This window comes from Hippopotamus amphibius, chromosome 4 (genome assembly GCF_030028045.1).
Source record: "Hippopotamus amphibius kiboko isolate mHipAmp2 chromosome 4, mHipAmp2.hap2, whole genome shotgun sequence".
Taxonomy (NCBI): Eukaryota; Metazoa; Chordata; class Mammalia; order Artiodactyla; family Hippopotamidae; genus Hippopotamus; species Hippopotamus amphibius.
Window position 1 is genome coordinate 1,746,872 of NC_080189.1, and position 22,394 is coordinate 1,769,265.

Genomic DNA, 22,394 nt, shown 5'->3' on the forward strand with positions numbered 1-22,394 from the left:
GCCTCCCTGTCTGCAGACCTGGGTTGGCTTTCTGCACATGCTCACTAGCCATCTGCCAAAGCTGGCTCTCACGATCAGGGTGCACCCAGGGAGCTGGCCACATGGTGTGGGAGAGGGATGTGGAGTGCTGGGGCTGGGAGGGGGATCTGTGGCTGGGGGGGGGGCATCCCCAACTCCTGAGTGGGCTTCCTGATGGAGTCCTTGACACTGTCAGTAGGTCCACATCCCTTTAATGTCCTCTGAGAATCCTATTTACTGCTTTCCCAGTCTCTTCTGTCCCCAGTCATGTGGCTCATGATTCAGTACTTTGCATGGGGTGAGAGAAAGATGAGCCTCTTTGGCAGCGTCCCACACGGCTAGGGAAGCCAGATGCTCACTCACATGCCCTCATTTTCCCCTGCGGGAGAAACCACTTGGCCCTGAGCTGTGCTTCCTTGGGTGGGGGTGGCGGTGAGACAGGTAAAGTCAGGCTATACTTCTTTCCCTCTCCGATGTGTCCAAACTTGTATTTTTGTGTGTGTGCAACAGTGTGCTGGAACTTTGCCTTTGGAAACCTGGGCTTCCACAAAGGTTTTCTTGTTTGTGGGTGACTGTCTAAGGCAGTGCTCTCCTTTTGGCACCCAGGCTACAGGCAAGACAGGCTGGGGCAGCCTGGAGCAGGTTCAAGGGCCACTTCAGGGTCCATGGCCAGGACCATGGTGTGTGTGCCTGTGACCTGATGCACAGGTGGGTGAGACTCCTCCCAGGTCCCTTGGCATATGGGCTGGATCCCATGGCTCCCACAAGAGCACTTTTGTACATGGATGGGTGCCAAGGTATGTTACTGGCTGGGGGGGATACAAGTGAGGGACATCTTATTTGGCCATGTTGCCAGTGTCATCCTCAGCAAAACTTTGCCTTATCAGTATTTGTGTATTTCTTGTAAGTTTATTTTTAGGTATTATCTATAATGAAGAGTTATGGAAAATGGGATCCTTTTCCATTGCATTTTATATCTGATTATTGTTGCTATACAGGATACAATTGTTATTAGATATTTATCTTGAATTTGAACATCTAATATTTTAGTTCTAATACTTTTTCAAATGATTTTATAGATTTTAAATCCATGTGTATAGGTAATAAATATGGATTATAGAATACACACACACATTGAATTTTTGTTTTCCTGTCCTACTGCATTGGCAAGCATTGGCCAAAGTTGTGATTGTGAGTAATCTATTTTGCATCTTTAGGGTTTTACTATCTAAAATAATGTGTTTTTAGTTTCTGATAGATAGTCTTTATTGTCACAAGGAAATTTAATTTAGTTCCCATTCACTGTCTTTATTAGGAATGGCTGTTAAATTTAATATCTTTCCAGTAAAGATTGAGATGCTTTAATATAATTTTTCTCAGTCACTTTTATATTTTATATTTCTTTCTATGTTTGCTATTTTTATATGAAGTAATTTCAATTATATTTTCAGATTTAACATCATGAACTCATATACAATAGTCTCTTTTAACAGCAGTTCCCAACCTTTTTAGCACTAGGGACCAGTTTTGTGGAAGACAATTTTTCCACAGACGCGGGTGGGGTTGGGGGATGGTTTCAGGATGATTCAAGCACATTACATTTACTGTGCACTTTATTCCTATTATTATTACATCATAATATATAATGAAATAATTATACAACTCATCATAATGCAGAATCAGTGGGAGCCCGGAGCTTGTTTTCTTGCAAGTAGATGGTCCCATCTGGGGGTGATGGTACCACCTCAGCTGCACCCCAGATCCTCAGGCATTAGGTTCTCACACGGAGCACACAACCTAGATCCCTCAGATGCACAGTTTACAGTAGTGTTCGTGCTCCTATGAGAATCTAATGCCACTGCTGATCTGACAGGAGGTGGAGCTCAGGCAGTGATGCGGTGATGGGGAACAGCTGTAAATACAGATGAAGCTTCACTCACTCGCCTGCTGCTCACCTCCTGCTGTGTGGCCCGATTCCTAGCAGGCCGTGGACCAGCACCGGTCCATCGCTCAGCAGTTGGGGAGCCCTGTCTTATACTTTAAAAATAATTTCCACATGTGTGATTGTGCCTCCCATGTGTGTATTTGCATTCTGCTTTATCTAATTTGTTCTAACCCTGGTGAGACTTTACCTTGTACTTATTTTTTAAACTCTGATGAGCTATTTATCTTATAGTTTCTCTTTTCCAAAACACTAGCAGCTTTGTTTTTCAGTTTTACTTTTTTCCTAATAAATTACTTCATTTTTATACTTTCTACTTCCTACATTTAAAGATTTGGATGGTTAGTTCATTATTTTTCACCTGTCTTGTTCAATAATAAATGTGCTTGACATGACTGTCTTCTAGGTACAGCTTTTGCTACATACCACAGAAGAGCAGTGTCATGAACACCAGAACAGTGTATAAGTTAAATTCTACATTCTCAAATACACTTTAAAATTCATCTATTATGATGTTCTATTTTATTTCTTTTTTTTTTTTTTGGTGCATTTTCCTCATTTATTCTTTTTTTTAATTATTTATTTTTGGCTGTGTTGGGTCTTTGTTGCTATGTGCGGACTTTCTCTAGTTGTGGTGAGTGGGGGCTACTCTTCACTGCTGTGCATGGGCTTCTCATTGTGGTGGCTTCTCTTGTTGCAGAGCATGGGCTCTAGCTGTGCAGGTTTCAGTAGTTGCAGCACACGAGCTTAAGTAGTTGTGGCTCACAGGCTCTAGAGTACAAGCTCAGTAGTTGTGACGCACGCACTTAGCTGCTCTGCGGCATGTGGGATCTTCCCAGACCAGGGCTCAAACCCGTGTCCCCTGCATTGGCAGGTGGAGTCTTAACCACTGTGCCACCAGGGAAGTCCCTTCCTCATTTATTCTTGAGCATGTCTTTATTTAGAACGTTTTTGTTTCATTTGGTTCAAATGTGTCTCCCATAAGCAGCTACTAGCAGATTTTTTCAATGTAGTTCAAGAGTCTGTTGTTTAATATGGAAATTTATCCCAGTCTTGTCGTAGCTACTGTTGTGCTATCATCGTACATTGTCTACTCATTATCCTTTCTTGTTTCCTCTTCCTGACTTTTGTAGGAAATCTTTTTCTTTTTTGGCCAAGCCAGGTGGCATGCCGGATTTTATGGAAGCTCGAAGCCCTAACCCCTGGCCTGCCAGGGACGTCCCTGTAGGGAATCATTTTACATCACCACGTATATACCTACTTTGGTCTTTGTAATTGCTGTGAAGAAATCATTACACACATGTTTCCTTGGTGGCGACTTGGGCTGTTTATGGTTCTTCCTCTTTTATAATCATTGCTATAGTTAACATACAAATGTTTCTTAGAAAACATTTATGAGCATATCGGGGGGCGGCGGTGAAGTTCTAGAGCAGGGATCAAAGGGAACTGTCAGGCAGCAGGAGCGTACACTCTTAGTCCTGCCAGTAGCTCATAACAACGCCTGCTTCCCACTCCTTGTCAGCACTAGATCATCATCATCAAAACTTTCAATTCCTGCCAACCTAATAGGTGAAATGGGTTCTTATTTTTGCTTTATTTTAGTTGTCTTCAATCATGAGTAAGGTTTAGCATCTTTCTATATAGTAACCACATACTTGTAGTCCTGTCAGCTGCTTGTCACATATTAAGGAAATTTGCTTCTAGTCCTTTGAATTGCAAGTATGTTTTCCTGATTTGTCACTGGTCTTCTAGTTTTTTCTCCCTGTGCATACAGTTTGAAGTTTTGAGTAGTTACCAATCCGTTCCTTTATGGTTTGTGCGTATTTATGGTTTCACGAATCCTACTAGAGAGATCTTTCCCACTCCTAGATCAGGAATTTATTTTATAATGCCTTCTTCTAAAATTATAATGTTTCAGTTTTCATGTTTAACTCTTTGTTTCGTATAGAATGTATCTGGTGTAAGGAGTGAATTCCACTTTTGTTTATACCCTCTCCTCCTCCCCTCCCACCATACCCTTTCCTTCTCATTTCTGACCCAAGCCCAACTCCTTGGGATTTAGAAACTGTACACCCTAGTTCTACACTTTATATAAAGTTTATCTTTACACTGTAACTGTTAACACACCACTGCATTTGTACCCTTTCTTCGGGTGTACGTACGTGTATGTGAGTGTGTGCTCTATTTAAGGGCTAGTTGCAGACATTGCAGCACTTTACCCCTAAATCCTTCCGCATGTGCCTCCTGAGGACCAGGACACTGTACCTGACAGTGACAGTGCAGTGAACACACACAGGCACATCACTACTGTGTAATATATGGTTCATGTTCATATCCCCAAATGTCCCAATCAGAGCGCTGGTTTTACGTTTAGTTTTGATCCAGGGTCCAATCGAAGACCTCTCATTACACTTAAATGTTATATCTTGCAGACATCTTTGTTCTAGAATATTCCTCATGTTTTCTTTATGACATTTTACAGTTGAAGTCAGCTGTTTTGCAGAATATTCCTCATTTTGGATTTACCTGGTTGCATGTGTTCTCAGGACTGGGTTCAGGTGAAGCACCTTTGGTATGAAAGTGCAAAGGCGATGTTCTGTCCCAGTGCTCCCTGTGCACATTAGGGGCCTGTGGGTCCCTCTGTCTAGCTGTTAGTGGTGGTGGCCACTGGGCTGAGAAGATGTCTACCAGAATTTTCCAGTGTACAACCTTCTCATTCTCTTTATAAATCATGACTGATCTGTGGGATGTGTGAGATTGTGTGAAAATCCAGTTCCTCAACAATCATTCACCAACAGCTTACAGTAATTTACTGACATGATCCTCAAACTGTCATTGGTGTGCAGCCATGGAGTCTGGATATAGCTACAGAATGCTGGGTAGTGTGAAATTCAGTGACCTAGGTCAATCATCTTTCAGATGCCAGTAAAGCATGTTGGCATTTTAAAGCTGTAGATTCAGCTTGTACATGAACACTTCCTAGACCAGGCCTATAGCTCAGCAATGAGTTCCATCAAGTGGGAAAAGGTAGAAAAAAGCATCAAATTGCAAGTCATTCAATCAATGATTAGAAGTGCAACAGAATAGGACCCCATTCCCGTCCCAGACGTCCTCTGCGCCCCATCCTGCTGTAAGGGGTGTGAATGACTAGGAGAAGACAAGGTAGAATCCCAGACTCTCCAACCGCAGCCTCTAACCTCCCTGCTTCTGCCTCCCTCTACTTCTCCACAGTCCAGGGCAGCTGCGGGAACTGCCCATCCTGCCAGAGGGGCGCCTCCCAGAGCCAGGACGGGGGCAGCACCGCAGCATCTCCAGCCAGCGGTGCCCAGACGGCCCTGGCCACAGAAGCAAAGCCCTCCACCCACTGTTCCACGACTGTCATCAGGATACACAGTACTTTAAGGTCATTTGCTCACATGCTGCCTGTAATGGTGTCCTACTCGCGAGGGCAAATCAAGTATATTTTCTTGATCAAGTCTGAGGCACAGTGACATCACATAAGCCACGATTCTGACTCTTCTGCACACACTGAGAGCAACCTTGCTTGGAACAGTTACCTTAGCGACCAGGAAGGGTATTAGAAAATCTATTATTACAACTGTTTTATAGTCAAGCTTAAATCCTCTTACTTTTAAGATTCCCACGCAGTCGTGGGACACCCCTCACCCTGGGCACAAAGAAGATTGGAGAGGTTGCGAAACACACTAGAAGGAGACATGGACGTCAGCCCTGAGGTCTGAGGTCAGACTGGGGGTTGGATGACAGCACGGGGGTGCTGTGTTGACAAACCCTACCCCCCAACCTCATGGGGCTGAGGTCCTTACGCTTCATATGCCCACAGCAGTCATACAGTGGGAGAAAGGGGATCCTGCACACAGGAGTGAAGCCTAAAAACAGGTACGTTTAGACAAGACTGAAATAAATGTGTGGCTGGTGCTTCCACGAATAATAGTAACAGGAATGTGTGACTGCGAGTTTTATCCTAGTGATTTGAGTGTAACATTGTCAGAACACCCTACTCGCATACAGGCTATTCTAAAAAAATATGTAATAGCACAACATCTAAAACAGCATAAAGAAGAATCTGAACAATATATTAACATTTATAATAACTATGTAAAGTTTCAAGCGCCTACTGTGTGCTACAGCTCTCAGGATTGGAGCAGCTCTGCAGGGAGAGCTCACTGCCTTCGCATCACAGATGAAAACCCTGAGGCCAGAGCTGCTGCTGCTGGCCGGAAGCCGCAGAGCTGGGGAGGGGGGACCTGGCACTGCGGCCGGGACAGCTGCTCCTTCCTGTATGCCTGACCTTTCTGTATGAGGCACATAATAGAAAGTTACAAACAAGCCGAAAAATAGAGATAAAAAATGGTTAAAAGAAAGGGTAGAGGGACTTCTCTGGTGGCGCAGTGGTTAAGAATCCAGCCGCCAATGTGGGGTACATGGGGTTGATCCCTGGTCTGCGAAGATCCCACTTGCCACAGAGCAACTAAGCCCGTGTGCCACAACTATTGAGCCTGTGTTCTACAGCCCATGAGCCACAACTACTGAGCCTGTGTGCCACAACGACTTAAGCCTACAGCCCATGCTCCACAGCAAGAGAAGCCACCACAATGAGAAGCCCATGCACCTCCATGAAGAGTAGCCCTGTACTCGCTGCAACTAGAGAAAGCTCATGTGCAGCAACAAAGACCCAACACAGCCAAAAGTCAATCAATCTTAAAAAAATTAAGAAAGGTAGAGACTTAGGTTATTTATTTCTAAAGCTCTTGCATTTTGGTGACCTATGAGGTCCTCAATAAAACAGCAGCACTGTGGGCCTTCTTTTTTAAGTTCCCTTCCATTTCTCAGGGGATGTGCAAAAGGTAAGCTTGTCTCCATTCTTTTCTCTGAAGAGATTCGTTTATTTAAGCAATTGTCATAAAATGGCCAAACAAAAGCTGCTTTCAATGTAACCTTGTTCCAATTGTACGAATTTTACGACTTGACCAGGAAAGGAGTCACCTAACATCCGGGTTAGAAAGCACGCGGGAGGCGCCAGCGCCGCAGCCGCATGAGCGCCAGAGCGGGGAGCGGGGAGCGAGCCTCCGGGACCCCAGTCGGCGCAGGACCCCCCGGCCCGCGCGGGGCCGCACCCACCTTCGCCTCAAAGAACGTCCTCCGCAGCCGGGCGTCGGCGGGCGGCAGCGTCCGGCGCAGCTCCCGGTACCACGTGCGGACCACGTGCCCCCTCCAGGCGGCCTGGATCCTGCCGCGCGGAGCCGGGTCAGCGCGGGGCGGCCCCCCCGGCCCCCCCCCCCCCCCCCGTCCCCCGGCCGCGCCCTCACCTGGCCGCGCACTTGGCTCGGAAGAGCCGGGCCGCGTCGTGAATGACGCGGGTTTGGTACTGGCTCTTTCTGCAGAGGGGGCAGGTCTTCTTACCCGTGAACGTTTCAAACGCCTGCAGGCACGCCTGAGGACACACAGGCGCTCACCACGCCACGAGCGACGGTCGTGGCGAGCAGCGCCCGCTTCTCACGTGACGTGAGGGCGGCGCCCGCTCCTCTCGCCATCGGGAGGCTCGGTCCGCCCAGGCCCCGGAGGGAAGACGCTTCCTCACGCGGGAGCACCTTCCTCGGGACACTCGTGCCCAAAGCGGGGCTTTCCAAGAACGCGCAGGCCGACGCGCCGCACAGCACGCCTCGTGCGCCGGCCGCGCGCCCCCGCCCAGCCCCCCGCCCCCACCTCCCCGCCCAGTCCCCCGCCCTGCCCCTCTCCCCCAGCCCACCCCGCCCAGCCCCCCGCCCCCCTCACCTCCCCGCCCCCCTCACCTCCCCGCCCAGCCCCCCGCCCCCAGCCCACCCCGCGCCAGCGCCTGCGGCTCTCGCGCCAGGGCGGACTCAGACTCGTATTTGTAACGGGGCCTGGTGATCACGGACAAAACACGTGGTGCCTCTGGAGCCTGTGAGCGGAAGAGCCGGGCCCCACCCCTCCCGCGGCAGGGATGCCCACCTCCCTGGCTACGGGCGGGCGGGGGGCGGGCACTCACCCTGTGGAACACGTGGGAGCAAGAGAGCAGCACCTGTCCGCGAGGAGGCAGAGATGGTTGAAGGTTAAATCAGTTTAAAAGAGAAGCAGCGTAACTGCGTTAATTAAAAGAAACATTCTGACTTGTGTAAAAAGGTAAGCGGTGTTGTTTCTTTGAAAAATTTAAGAAGCAGGTTAACCACCTTGATGTTTACAATACTTTGTGTTTGTTTACCACAGCGCAGGTATCTAACCGCAACCAGAAAAACTAACTTAACAACAATCTGAAACATCAAACGAGCACACGAAGCTGGCTGTAGAAGGAGCGCATACTTAAAGATGAAAGCGTTATGAAAGAGAAGAATCTCCGGGCAGATCCTAAGAGAGCGCGCGCCGGCGAGGACCCGGGCTGGGGGCGGGGAGCAGAGCAGGGAAAGCAGACGCCTTTTCTTAGGACTTTGTTCAACCCAACTGCACTCTCGCATTTCATGAGCAGTAAACCCCAGAGACTTGTTCTTTTTTAAATGCAGGGAAAGCATGGTCACTAGAAAACTCCACCTTCCTGTGACCCGGATTCCCCACCAAACAGTGCTATTCTGGGCTGTGACATCGATAGCTGGCTCTCCTGGAAGGAAGGACCAGGCAGAGCTGAGACCAGGATGACCACATGAAGCTGACCCGGGCGCCCGAGGCCTCTCCCGGAGTGGAGTGTGCGCCTTGCACGGGCGCTGAGGCGCTTCCCAGGAGCGCAGGCTCCCGCCTTCCTGTGGCCCCTGGTCTTGGTGAAACTTTCCAGTTTTAAAGAGGCTCCCCCGCCCCCCACTTCGTTCCGTCTACACTTTTCTTCTTTAATGGGAAGAATGGAAGAAATATCAGAATAAATAGAACTCAGAAAGTTCTAAAACCTTTCCTTGAAACTTACTGCCACCTAATAAGCCTCAATTGGAAAACCTCAGTCATGTGGGCCCTTTTTAGTTATCACTGTTTAATCTAAAGCGACCTTGTGTGCACTCAGTGAGCCATTCTCTATAGAATCATCTTTCAGAGTGCATCACCTCTCAACTGACGTTTGATGATCTATATTGAATAATAATAAACCACTTTGAAATGTCCATATTTGTTATTGGCAAACATTCCCCTGAGATAACAGAAGTAGAGGATTCAGAGGCAGCAAATACAGTGAAACTGCCCCTGAAGTTAGGGCCAGACTCCAGCTGTGCAGAGCACACTTCCTGAGTCGGCCAGCTGTGGACCATGTGACTTGTTTATTTCCTCCACTGTTCGAGGGGTATAATGCCTACCTTAGGCACAAGTGAGATTAACTGAGACCCTCTCAAAGCATTAAACGTTGGGGAAATGCCAACTATTGTTTATAACTAAGGAAAAAGCTAAACATAAGAATGATAACCAGAAATGCAAAATAAACATGTCTCTATCCAACCAAAAATATTATAGTGAGAAATTTATAAAACACAGAATGGAAGGAATGGTGGGCATGTTGCATCTGATCCCGCCTTAAGATATGCAGCTTCAAGCTTTTATTATTTATAGCGTAATTAAGAAAGAGGTTGCTGAGGCCAGAAACACTCCTTGTGGCTTTATTATATTAGCTCTTTTGCTACTAAAATGCTGTCATCCTAGTGGTACTTCTGTGCTTTAAGGGCTAAAATCTTTCTGAAATACCCACTTTCACATATGTAAGATGAAGTCCTGATAGAGAAGTAGAACATAATAAGTATGTTTAAGATAACGCGCGAGTTCAAGTTAGTAAAGAACAAAAGTTTATGATTATGAACTAGCTCGTTAACGATGAAACATTAAAACAAATTAAGTTTGAGAGTTTATATGCCGAGATAGTAAGTAAAGCCTGGGGTTCCTAGGCTGTGGCTGTTAAGCCTGCTTTTAACTATACTTGCTGTATTTTTCTAGCAAAGTTCCAAGTGCCTCTGTGTAGGAAGCATAATGCTATGCATGTAAGAAATCACCACCGGGGGAGCCATTCGCTCAAAAAAAAAAAAAAAAAAATTCTAGGAATAGCACAGCCCCTAATTTCCAGGAGATTAAAGTCTAATTAGACAAAGTATGTATAGAAAACACCCCATGACATAGATTGATTGTGTATTATGTATATTATCATCAATCTTACTATGGCAAACTTTCATGAATAAAGATCGTTAAAAGATTTCAATTAAAAATCCTTCCACAAATTCTTTGGAGATATTCAAACTTGGTTTTTCTTTTCTGATTTCAATTCACAAAACAACTTAAAAGTTTTCCATCCTTCTGCCCTCTGTGCCCTCCTAGCAGTGTCCCCACTCACCCCCAGCTGCTCACGGCCAGTGGAATGGGAATGTTCCTTTTGTACGAACTTTGTACTTGAGAATTAATAGCATTCAGTAAGTAAGACTGTATAATGAGGGTGTTTAGCTCTTTCTCACACACATACTTTAATTAATGGAAAAGAAATGTGTCTTTGAGGGTCATGTAGGAGGAAGAGACTGGGAGAAAGAAGCACGGACTCCCTTAAGCCCCAGTTCAGAGTGCAGTCACCAGAGAACACCCCCAGGCCTGCTTGTCTAAGCTCACGCTACACACCTGTGGACGAAGTTCAAATTCTTCTTTGCATATTGGGCAGGGGTGCATGGAGTCCCCTTGCTGGATGGATCTTTGCTTCACTTTCTCCCATTCATCTGATGACAGTGGCAATGGGGGAGGTTCAAAGAGGCCCAACCTCTGTGCTGAAGTTAAAACAATATGAAACATCACTTAAGAGTATTTTACAATATGGTAACTCACGCATAATTTTAATGACATTATTTTGCAAGTATTAAAGCAAAACATTTACATTACTTTATTCCACCATATTTATTTTTTATTTTTTTAAAGGTTTATTTTAATTAATTAATTGATTGATTGATTGGCTGTCATTGGGTCTTCATTGCTGTGCGCAGGCTGTCCCTAGCTTGGTGAGCGGGGCCACTCTTCGCTGTGGTACGCAGGCTTCTTATTGTGGTGGCTTCTCTTGTTGCAGAGCACAGGCTGTAGGTGCACGGGCTTCAGTAGTTGCAGCACATGGGCTCAGTAGTTGTGGCTCACAGGCTCTAGAGCACAGGCTCAGTAGTTGTGGCACATGGGCTTAGTTGCTCCACGGCACGTGGGATCTTCCCAGCCAGGGCTTAAAACTGTGTCCCCTGCTTTGGCAGGTGGATTCTTAACCACTGTGCCACCAGGGAAGTCCTATTCTACCATAGTTAGAATGCTTTTACAGGGGTACACAGAAATCAAGAATAACATCTTACATTTACGTCTTATGTTTTTATTTACAAAGAATTCCCCCGTTTATCTATTTCATTTTCACAATGATTCTATAAGAGAGGCCGGAGATGTCCAATTTTACGAATTTCTCACAGGCGTCGGCCAGAGGTCTTCCTCCCTTCTCAGCTAAGTGCTCTCTTGGCCTTCAGCATTGCCTCCTTGCAGTTCAGCCTGTCTCTGCCACCAGTGGCCTTTATAAAATGAGCACCAATCCAGTTCTCCGCTTGCTAACAAGTTCTTACGATGTACAGTTACTGCCAGGATGCTCCCTTCCTTCAGGGCGTTTGAGAAGCCCCTGTGTGTCTACCCTGGACCAGGCCTGGCATCTCGATTCCGGTGGAAACACTCACTCTGAAGAAGAAAGTGCCGTGAGCGCGGCAGGATGGGGGTGGGGGCGTGAGCACTGGCTTCCACTCCCTCCACCCAGGGCCCGGGCCGTTAAGTGGACACAGCACCAGCCTACAGGGCCGTCTTCAGGGACAGAGGGTGTTACATCCATAAAATAAGGACAGGAGGCTGCGACAGGTGTGCTCAGAGTACAGAAAAGAGCTTTCGAAAATAGAAATGTTTTAGCATTCAATAGAAATGTGAAAGGCAACCAAAAGACTGGAAGAGGAAGTTAAGATGATCTAAAAGTAGAAAAATAAGGTAAAGGAGGAGACAGAAAATAAGAAAACTGAAGGATCAGTCTGACATCTGAAAGACAGGCATTCCAGAAAGAAAACAAAGAAAATGGAGAATCTTGAAGAAAATAGTCCAAATGTCTCCCAGAAGAGGACATGCGTTTCTACCTTGAGAGGACCCAGGAAGGCCCAGAATGAAGGACTCACACCAGTCCTGTCACCAGGAAACTGCAGAGGCAGAAAAAGATCCCCAAAGGGCCAGGAGTCAGAATCACATCAGACGTATCTATAGCAACACAGACACCAGAAGGTAATTCTTTCAAAATTCTGAGAAAAAGATTCCCATATCAAACTCTCTTATTAGCCACAATCCAGTGTCAGAGTAGAATGAAAGTTTCTTTTGTCTGCAAGCCTGTAGGTGGCCTCTCACACACTCTTTCTTAGGAAGCTCCTGGGGGAGAACTTCCCCACAGGGCACGAGTAAACTAAGGGAAAGAGGAACTAACACAGAAGAGCCGAAGGCCACGATCCACAGGATGACGCTGGGAAGAGGCCCAGGGTTGACAGCTCTGCGCCAGCCCCGCAGAGCAAGTGGTCCAGATGGGAGAAGAACGATGGAAGGTTCTAAAAGGAATGTCTACGTGAAGATAAAATGAAACATCACCTACGGTGTTTTAATGTATTGAGAGAATATATTTTTGGAAGAGATTTTTGAGGACGAATTTTGAGTCTTTTCCTACCAGTTATTAAGACATATTACAAAACCATATGAATTAGAACAGTGAGATACTGACATAGAAACAGAAGCCCCACATCACACACACTCTCTCTCTGCCTCTCTCCCATAAACACAAAACTTGGTATACGTGTAAGGGGGGTGCCACAAGCCAGCTAAGGACGGTTTATGGTTTGAGGGAGGCATCTAACAAATTGTTGTACCAACTGATGTTCCCAAAACCATTTGCAGAATAAACTGTGTTGAGATCTAAATGTGAAAGGCAAAACTTTAACGGTGGTAAAGCAAATGGGGGGACATCTTTGTGATCTCAGAATGGGTAAGGATTTAAATCCCCCAAATCATAAAGGATAGAGAGAAAAACTGATAGACCAAGTAATCAGAATGAAGATTTTATTCAAATGTAAAGTCAGACACAAAATGAAAAGACAGTGACACACCCGGAGAAGCGACTGTCCGTGGCTGGATTAACACGAAGAGGACACAACTCCAGTGAATCAGCAAGAATAGGCAGAAACCCCAGCGCAGTGCTGTGTCTGGATAGTAATTAAGAGCATGTGGTCCAACCCCATTAGTAACTAACATGCGTGATAATTAGATTTTTGTACAAGAGCTCCTGAAAGAATGACTCACTCCAAACTGGGACTCTCTTCCCAATGTCTAACTTACGTCTTCCCTGGTCAGGTGACTGTACTGAGGCCGCGTGGCCATTTCTGTAAACTGTACGTGCAGGTGGAAGACAGTCACTAAGTCACTGTCACTCTCTCCACGCCTGCGCCTCTCTTGTGCGATGCCTTATCTAGGACAGAACTAGCCCTGTTAGCAGTTCCGGGGAGAGTGATAAAGTGTCCACTGGGCACTGTGGTGGCAGCAGCCGCCCTCTTCTCCCGGGGAGCTCCTGCCCGCAAGCTTCCGGCACCTCCTCCATCCAACACCTGCCCTCAGACGCAAGGTCCCCAGCCAAACCCACTTTCCATCATTCCAACTTTTTATGGTGATTCCTCGAAAAATTAAATAGAATTACCACACGGTCCGGCCAAGTCCTCTTTTTAGTATATACCCCAGAGAATTGAAAGCAGGGACTCAGACAGATATGTGTACACCAATGTTCATGGCAGCGCTATTCACAGCAATCAAAAGGGAGAAACAACTCCCCCGTCCACTGATGAGATGGATAAATGTGCTACATGCAGGCAATGGAATGGAATTCTGCCAGTGCTGCAGCTGGAATAACCTTGAAGACGTTATGCTAAGAGCCACGAGCCAGACACAGAAGCATAGGTGTCGTCTGCCTGCTCTCACACGGCTCCTAACTAGTCAGATTCACAGACACACAAAGTAAACTGGCTGCCAAGGGCTGGGGGGAGGGGACAGGAGTGAGTGGTTAATGGCGACGGGGCTTGGGAAGATGGAAAAGCTCTGGAGATGATAGGGTCATAGTCGCTCAACAGTGGGAATGCACTTCATGCCACTGAAGTATATACTTAAAAATGGTTGAAATGGTAAATCTGATGTTGTATGTATCTTAGCACAATGAAAAAATTAAAACCCCAACCCTCTCTTCTTCGTTCCCTCCCCGTTTCCTCCCCGCCCACCAGGCTCCAGCCACCGTTCCTATCTCGGCTCCTCTGCACCTTCTCCTCCGTCAGGAGTCAGGAACATCCTTCCTCTATTCTTCGCAGGGATAAATCCTTTAACCCTTTGAATCTACGGCGCAAACCAGCTGATGTTCCCTTCCTCCTGAGCACAGAGCTGGACCTTACTTCCCAGCCTCCCTTGCAAAAAACAAAATAAAAATAGTAAAAATTTTCTTTATATTTATTTATTTGAGTCTTAGTTGCTGTGTGTGGGATCTAGTTCCCTGACCAGGGATTGAACCTGGGGCCCCTGCATTGGGAGCACGGAGTCTTAACCACTGGACCACAAGGGAAATCCCAAAACATTTTCTACTTGTAACTTCGCAGTCTAAAATAATTTCGGACTTGTAAATGCTTGTAAAACCATGTAAAGAATCCTCACGCGCTTCCACTCGGCCTCCCCAGGTGTTGACATTTTGTGCGGCCCGAGGGTGATGGTCCAACCCAGCCAGCGGACGCTGACCCAGCGCTCTCCATTAGTCTACACTCCCCGCTGGGTGTTGGTCTCATCTCACTGATGTGCTTCTGTTCTGACCCGATTGTGCAGGGTGCTCAGCTGGCCTGTCCCCTTGGCCTCCCAGGATCCGGGCCAGCACCTCAGTCCTTATTTGCTTCTCCTGACCCGGTGCTTTTGCAGAGCCGTGGCCGGGAACTGTGCAGAATGTCCTTCCATCTGGGTCATCTGAGGTTTCCTCAGAGTTACTCTCAGAGATGCATCTTTGGCGAGAAGGCCCTAGGAGGCATCTGCGCCCTGCTGAGAGCCTGTCATTGACTTTGTCACTTGGTAAAGGTGGGGTGGCTTCCCCGGTGCGGTGAGTATGTCCCTGGGACAATGCCGTGAGGCTGTGCCCCGGCCTGTGTCTCAATGGGACTCCCCCGCTCGTTCCAGCATCCGCGGATGGCTGCTATCACTGTGGCCTTTGCCAAGTGGTGATTTTCTGTTTCTAGCCCCGTCTAGATTAATGGGCATTTATTTTATTCTGCTTTTGCTTATTATCACTCTACGTACCATCACTATCTTTATTTTCTTGCTCATATTGTCCCCACCGTCATTTTTAAACCTCAGTACAGACATATCTTTCTGTAAGATTATAAGTTAAAATAACTTCCGTACCAGGGAAAATGATACTGTTAATCTCAACCAGATTCTTTAGCTCTGATAAGCCAAAACACGAGTGATGAGGTTAGCTTACCTAAAGTTAATGGTGGTGGTTTTGGATCAAGAACGTATTCTTTTTCTGGATCTTCCACTTTAGGACCTTGTGTGGTTTTTTTAAGTCCAGTATCTACTATTGCTTTCGTATTTCTTTTTAGAGATTTGGATCTGTTCTCCGTCTTTTGTACCTTTGTCTTAGAATGATCTGCTATTGAAAGATTTCGAAGTTGAAGATCATGTAAAATGTGATCTTGTAAAGCCACTGCAGTGACTGCCAAGTTATCTTGTTTAGATGAATGACCCTAAAAAAGTGGGAACAAAGCCATATATTCAGAACATTGTCTAACGTATCATTTACAAGAAAGCTTATGCTTTAACACTCAACCTTGATGGTGTACCAGACCAAATCCAGTAGTAAAGAATGCTTCACCCATTGTTACCCAAGACAGGGGAGCAAAGCCCAGACTCACCATTGATGTTAACGACATAGCAACATCTTTCCCGTAATTACTAAGGCCTTAATAGTAATATGAATAAATGCATTCTGACCTATAAAAGCTGTGCATGCCTGAGCACATTGTTTCACTAGAATTAGATTAGACTCTAGGCAAAGCTTGCATTTAAGTGTATGCTTTTTTGGTGAAAACTCATACAAAATAAAACTGCCATGAAGCTAAGAGATGCTTGCACCAAGTACTACAGCTGACAGTTCCTCACTGAAGCAAGGTTTGCAGACTATTTTTTATACTGTCAAATAGCTGAATTAAAATATAGTCAGGAGTAAAACAACGTGTGTTTTAGAAAGGACTGTGTACCTTATTTTTTAACATGCTGACTCAGGAGAAGCGGTTGCTCGGTTATATCAAATTATATCATCATTTCATATCCCAGTCCTTTGATTCTTCTACTGTAAAAAAGTCAACAGAAGGTCAAAGTTAGAGTGTACCTAAAGTCTCTGATGAGGTTTACGGGGAAGAGATGTATGGAGAGGCGACCCGATGATGAGTGCACAGCGCTGAGCTCCGAGCTCTGATCCTGGCGGGACTCAAGCCGGTTGTGACAGATTCACCCTGTCCTCAAGCAGCGCTCCCCACAGTGGGAGGGAACATATTAACATGAGTGGGAACAATCTGCTTCTAAATATGATGATATATACGTGAACACAGCGACATTTTAGGCTACAAAGGTCAGAGGATGTAAGCGAAACGCCTCCTAAAGAGAAGAATTCAAACAGGGCTCTGAAGGATGGAGAGCAGGCAAGGAGCACGCTACCCCACAGGCACCCCAGAATGCGGCGCGTGTGTTCTTAGAGGAGAAGGGAACAGTGGAAGGACTGGGATGGAAGAGGAGTACTGTCTCACTTCACTGTGCCCAGAACACGGACGTGCAGAATACAAGGCACAGACGTGGGTTCAGTCTTGCTCTGCCTGTTTGCTGGGCGAGACCCATAGCATGTGAGTCTGTTTCCCCCCTCAAAACACATAACACACTCCTTGCAGGGGTGTCGTTACGATGAAATGAGACAACCTTAGTAAAGTATCTAATGTAGGTCCTTCCAGGGACTTTCCTGGCGGGCCAGTGATTAGGACTTCACCCTCCAATGGCAGGGGGTGCAGGTTCCATGCCTGGTTGGTGAGCTAAGATCCCACATGCCTCCCGGCCAAAAAACCAAAACATAACACAGAAGCAATAATGTAACAAATTCAATAAAGACTTTAAAAATAGTCCACATAAAAAAAAAATCTTAAAAAATAAAAATAAAATAAAATAGGCCCTTCCACACAGAAGATACTCTGTAAACAGTTATGCTTGATGCAATTCCCTTCAAAGCTGGTGGAAGAGTTTGGAATTGGCCCTTTCAGTTTTCAGACGAGGGTACATCTTATGAAGACAAGAGTTCAAAATACACAGGGGTGGGAAGGAACAGCAAGCTGTGGAAGTAACCTAGGGAGCCGCACCGAGGGCCTGTCTGCAAGACGGGAAAGGGATTACTCCCAAGTTACGTCTCTCAGGACCCACACCTGCATTCAATCAGTCCCCGGGAATGCGCTTGCTACGCAGTGAGCGCAGAAGGAGGGCCGCAAGCACAGCGGAAGGGAGTCTCTGAGGTCGCCAAGGTCCCTTAGAGCGAGGCGACCGTTTCTACGGTAACCCCGTTCCTCTTCAATTCTGGCACCAAGAGGGGCACGAAGGACGTTTCCCTCCAGTGTTTCATCAGGACAGTCTAGGCTGGAGAAGCGGTAGGAGGAATTTCAGTTTCAGAAACGTCTGCTTTCAAAATGCCTACAGCCTGGCGGCACAGCGTTCACGTCACCCCGAAAACCGCCGAGCGGGCACAGCCGGCTGTGCTGCCCTGTCAGCCGCTGCGCTTCACGTCAAGCGCTTTTAAACGCGGGCCCCTCGTAAGGCCTGCGGTGGCATTACACTTCAGCATCCGAAACCGTTTTCAAGCGCGGAGCCCAACTTCATTTAAAACTGAGCAAACGTATCCAGAGATTAGCGACGCCTCCAAAATTACATCATTCGTCCGTGGCAACGGCAGGGTGAGTAAGGGACTCCTTGCCCAGCATTAAAATCTAAAATTCATAGGCACATTCTCTCTTTGTAAATTCCCCTGTCACCAGTTAGGAGGTGCGCTTGGTCACACACACATGCACTGCGGCGCCAACGTGACGAGTGACCAGTCTGTCTGAGCGACGTGCAGCTACTCCGTAAGCATGGCGGCTCGACACGCGGGCGCACACGGGAGACACGCGAGTTTTGAAAGGCGACCGGACGCCCTGTCTGGTGACGCCCTCTAACGCAGGGACGCCCGGTTCTCCGTCTGAGGAGATTCCTCTCAGGCTGGCCAGAGGCGCTGACGAAGAGGCGACACGGCGGGGTCCCGGCCCCGCCACGCGCTGGAGCAGGGCCGCGCGGCGGGCGGACGGACGGACCGGCGGGCAGCAGGCCGCAGCCTCCTTCAAGGCTCCGCCGCGCACGTCCACCGCGACCCCCTTTCGGCAGCGGCCCCGCGGCGGTTCTCCACGGTGGCCGTCGGGGCGCTCCCGAGGGACGGCCACGGAGTGGCTGGGCTGCGCGGGGACCCGAGGACCCTGGGAGCGGCCCGGGACAGTCCCGGCCGCTCCTGCCTCCAGGGCGCCCCTCCCCTCCCCCTGCCCTCCCCGCTCCCCTCGGTAGCCCACCTGCGGCCGCACCTGCGGCGGAACCGACCCCGCCCTCCGCACGCCCACCGAGGCCGGCGCCCTCTGCCTCAGCCGCTCGCCGTTGCCCAGCAACCGCCGCCGCGCCGGGCACGCGCCAGCGCGCATGCTCAACAGCCTAGTCCCTGCCCCGCGCTGGGCGCCGCTTTCAGGACGCCCACGGCGGCGCCGCCACACTGCGCATGCTCGCAGGTCCCGCCTGCGCGCAGCCTCACCACCCACGCTCACAGGCTCTGCCCCGAGCGCGGTACGGCCATCTCTGTCGCTTGGGCGGTGCTTTCACGCCGCGCATGCGCCTCTGCTGCGCGCCGCACAGGGCCGCGCCGCGCATGCTCGCCCGCCCCGCCCCGCCCCGCGCTCGGCCGCGCATGCTCGTCGGGGCGCCTGCTCACCGGTCCGCGCGCCCGCGCAGCCGTCGGGCGTGCGTGCGGGGCGGAGTGGGGGCGCGAGGCGGCTGCCAGCGCCCGGCTGCGCGGTGCGCTCCGCGTGGTGCAGTGGGAGCGCGGGCGCCGGAGCGCGCTCGGCCCGCGGCCTCCTGCCCTCCCGGGTCGCGGCCCCGACCCCCGGGCGCCCTGCGTGCCCGGCCTCGAGCGTCGCGGCCGGCGCTGCCCGGGGCCCGGGCCCGACGCCCGCAGCTTCCTGTGCTTGTCGGGTCTCTTTAGCTGCTGGGGGCGAGCGTGCGTCTGGCCCCTGACACGTCTCCGTGGCCCCGCGCGGAGGCCGGGGGAAGCCGGCTGCGACCGTGACTCGCTGTTCCTGAGAGGAAGGTCGCCTGAAAGTACAGAGAAGACACACAGGATGCAGAGAGCCCTTTCTCCCCGCGTCTCTGAAAGTGAAGTCTGCAGAAGTGACCAAGTGGATTGGAAATAGATCATCGGTTTTTTAGAAAAGTATTTATTGGCTGCCTTGCGCCTTCCTGGCTGCGCACCGGCTGTCTGTAGTTGCTGCTCTTCTGTGGGGGCTACTCTTCCTTGCGGTGGCCTCTCTTGGAGCACGGGCTCTAGGCATGCAGGCTTCAGTAGTTGTGGCACGTGGGCTCAGTAGTTGTGCCGCACGGGCTTAGTTGCTCCGAGGCATGTGGGATCTTCCTGGACCAAGACTCGAACCCGTGTCCCCTGCCTTGGCAGGCGGATCCTTAACCACTGTGCCACCAGGCAAGTCCCAATGCTGTACTCTTTACCATCAACTTTTTTCAGCTCCTCCTTTCTGCCTTCTCACGGACAATCCACAGAAAAATAGTTTAGAAGCTTGTGATTGGTTTAATAAAAATCAAGAGATCATTTTGCTTTTGGATAATCCATCACTGAAAGAAAACATGTTATGGTTGTCTCTTGTTTCCTAGGTAATTCCAAGTTTCTTGTGTGGTTTGTACCTTTTGCAACAAGATATGTACAGCAGATCTAGCAACACTAGCTATTAAAGTCTTATTTTCAAGTACTTCATATGCATTGTTTTACCAAATCTATATAAAAACACTATGAGCTGTGAATTATCATTCCCATTTTACAAAGGAGGAAAGCAAGGCTGCATGAAGTATAACACATTGCTCAGGGTGGGGGCTGAAATATGAATACAAGATTGTCTGAATCCAACTCCAGAGTTCTTAACCACTGAGCTTTATTGCCCCTTACACAGGCCTGAAGGCCCAAGTGTGGCTGGTACTGGAATTGCAGTTATTTAGAATAGAGTGGTAGGTGGGCAGGTGGGGAGCAATCAGAGGGCCTTGTGGGTGAGGTTTTTCCTGTTACAGATCCACTGTCACCCCGCTTATTAGCTCAAACTGGAGTGTTGTTTTGAGATGAGTGGAGAATGTAAAATGCACACAAAATTGGAGAAGCTGCAGTATAGCATGTTGCCCAGTACTTGCCACATGGTAAGTATTGTACAAATATTAGTTGCTGATAATCTTCTGGTTGCCATGATTTCTGTTTTGGTAATTAAAGTGAACTTTTGCTTATTTAGATTTAGATATTTTTGAAACACATAGTTGTTTTTTATTGGAAAATGTATTCCACTTTCAAGTAGATTGATTTGGCCAATGTAGGTGACTAACTGGATTTATATATAGACATGTCACCCTGAAGCTTTGGAAACTGCTGGGTGAGGTCTGTGTCAATTGGATTTCCAAAGGAGAAGACACAGTAGAGTCTTGCTAGTCCAAGGCCCAAGCTGGCATTTGGGTTCCATGACTGTTGGACCTGCATAAGGCTCGCTAGGATTTTGACTGTGGTGTATCCATAGATCAAATTGGGGAAGAACTGATATTTTAAACATACTGTCTTCCTCTCCATGGACATGGAATATCTCTCCATATATTTAGATCTCTGATTTATCAGAGTTTTGTAATTTTCCATACACAGGTCTTATACATATTTTATTAGATCTATACCTAAGTATTTCATTTTTATCGGAGCTAATGTAAATGGCATTCTGTTTTTGATTTCAAATTGCACTTGTTCATTGCTGGTATACACAAAAATGACTGACTTTTTTATATTAACGTTGTATCCTACAACCTTGCTATAATTGCTTATTAGTTCCAGGACTTTTTGTTTTTCCTTTTTGCTAGTTCTTTGGGATTTTCTATATAGACAGTCATGTCTTCTGAGAACAGAGCTAATTTTATTTCTTCCTTCCCAATCTACATACTTTTATTATTTACTTTTCTTTTCTTATTGCATTGGCTAGGACTTTTAGTATGATGTTGAATAGGTGTGGAATGAGGAGACGTTCTTGCTTTTTTTCCCCATCTGAGGGGTAAAGCATTTATTTTCTCACAATTAAGTCTGATGTTAGCTGTAGCTTTTTCACAAATGTTCTTTATCAAGTTGAAGAAGTTCCCCTCTATCCCTAGGTCACTAAGAGTTTTTACTGTGAATGGGTATTGATTTTTTTCATATGCTTTATCTGCATTTATTGATAGGATCACATGAATTTTCTTCTTTAGCTTGTTGATGTGATGGACTGCATTAATTGATTTTTTAAAATTTTTTATTTTTTACAATAAACTGCATTTATTTAGAGTGTACTATTTGGTATCCCAATCTCCCAATTCACTCCCCCCCCAACCATCCCCGCTTTCCCCACTTGGTGTCCATATGTTTGTTCTCTACATCTGGGTCTCTATTTCTGTCTTGCAAACCGGTTGATTTGTACCATTTTTCTATAGTCCACATATATGTGTTAATATACGATATTTGTTTTTCTCTTTCTGACTCACTTCACTCTGTATGACAGTCTCTAGGTCCATCCATGCCTCTACGAATGTCCCAGTTTGATTGCTTTTTACAGCTGAGTAATATTCCATTGTATATATGTACCACATTTTCTTTATCCATTCATCTGTTGATGGACATGTAGGTTGCTTCCATGTCCTGGCTATTGTAAATAGTGCTGCAATGAACATTGGAGTGCATGTGTCTTTTTGAATTATGGTGTTCTTTGGGTATATGGCCCAGCAGTGGGATTGCTGGGTCATGTGGTAGTTCTATTTTTAGTTTTGCAAGGAACCTCCATACTGTTCTCCATAGTGTCTGTATCAATTTACATTCCCACCAGCAGTGCAAGAGCATTCCCTTTTCTCCACACCTTCTCCAGCATTTACTGTTTGTAGATTTTCTGATGATGCCCATTCTGACCGGTGTGAGGTGATACCTCCTTGTAGTTTTGATTTGCATTTCTCTAATAATTAGTGATGTTGAGCAGCTTTTCATGTGCCTCTTGGCCATCCGTATGTCTTCTTCGGAGAAATGCCTGTT

The 22,394-nt window shown here is 47.4% G+C and overlaps 1 protein-coding gene across 3 annotated transcripts in view; it reads right to left on the reverse strand.

Moving 5' to 3' along the window:
• The window catches only part of RNF32 (ring finger protein 32), a 31,029-nt gene extending 12,274 nt beyond the window's left edge, over positions 1–18,755 (reverse strand). The window contains exons 1-7 of one of the 3 annotated variants that reach the window (XM_057730824.1): positions 18,619–18,755; positions 16,249–16,340; positions 15,471–15,735; positions 10,562–10,704; positions 7,989–8,021; positions 7,288–7,412; positions 7,100–7,208 (exon numbers count right to left, since the gene is read on the reverse strand). In XM_057730824.1, coding sequence (XP_057586807.1) covers positions 7,100–7,208; positions 7,288–7,412; positions 7,989–8,021; positions 10,562–10,704; positions 15,471–15,735; positions 16,249–16,263 — 690 coding nt within the window. In that variant the 5' untranslated portion in view covers positions 16,264–16,340; positions 18,619–18,755. The other 2 variants (XM_057730825.1, XM_057730826.1) reach the window with 2 other exon arrangements.
• Positions 18,756–22,394: the final 3,639 nt, after the last annotated feature.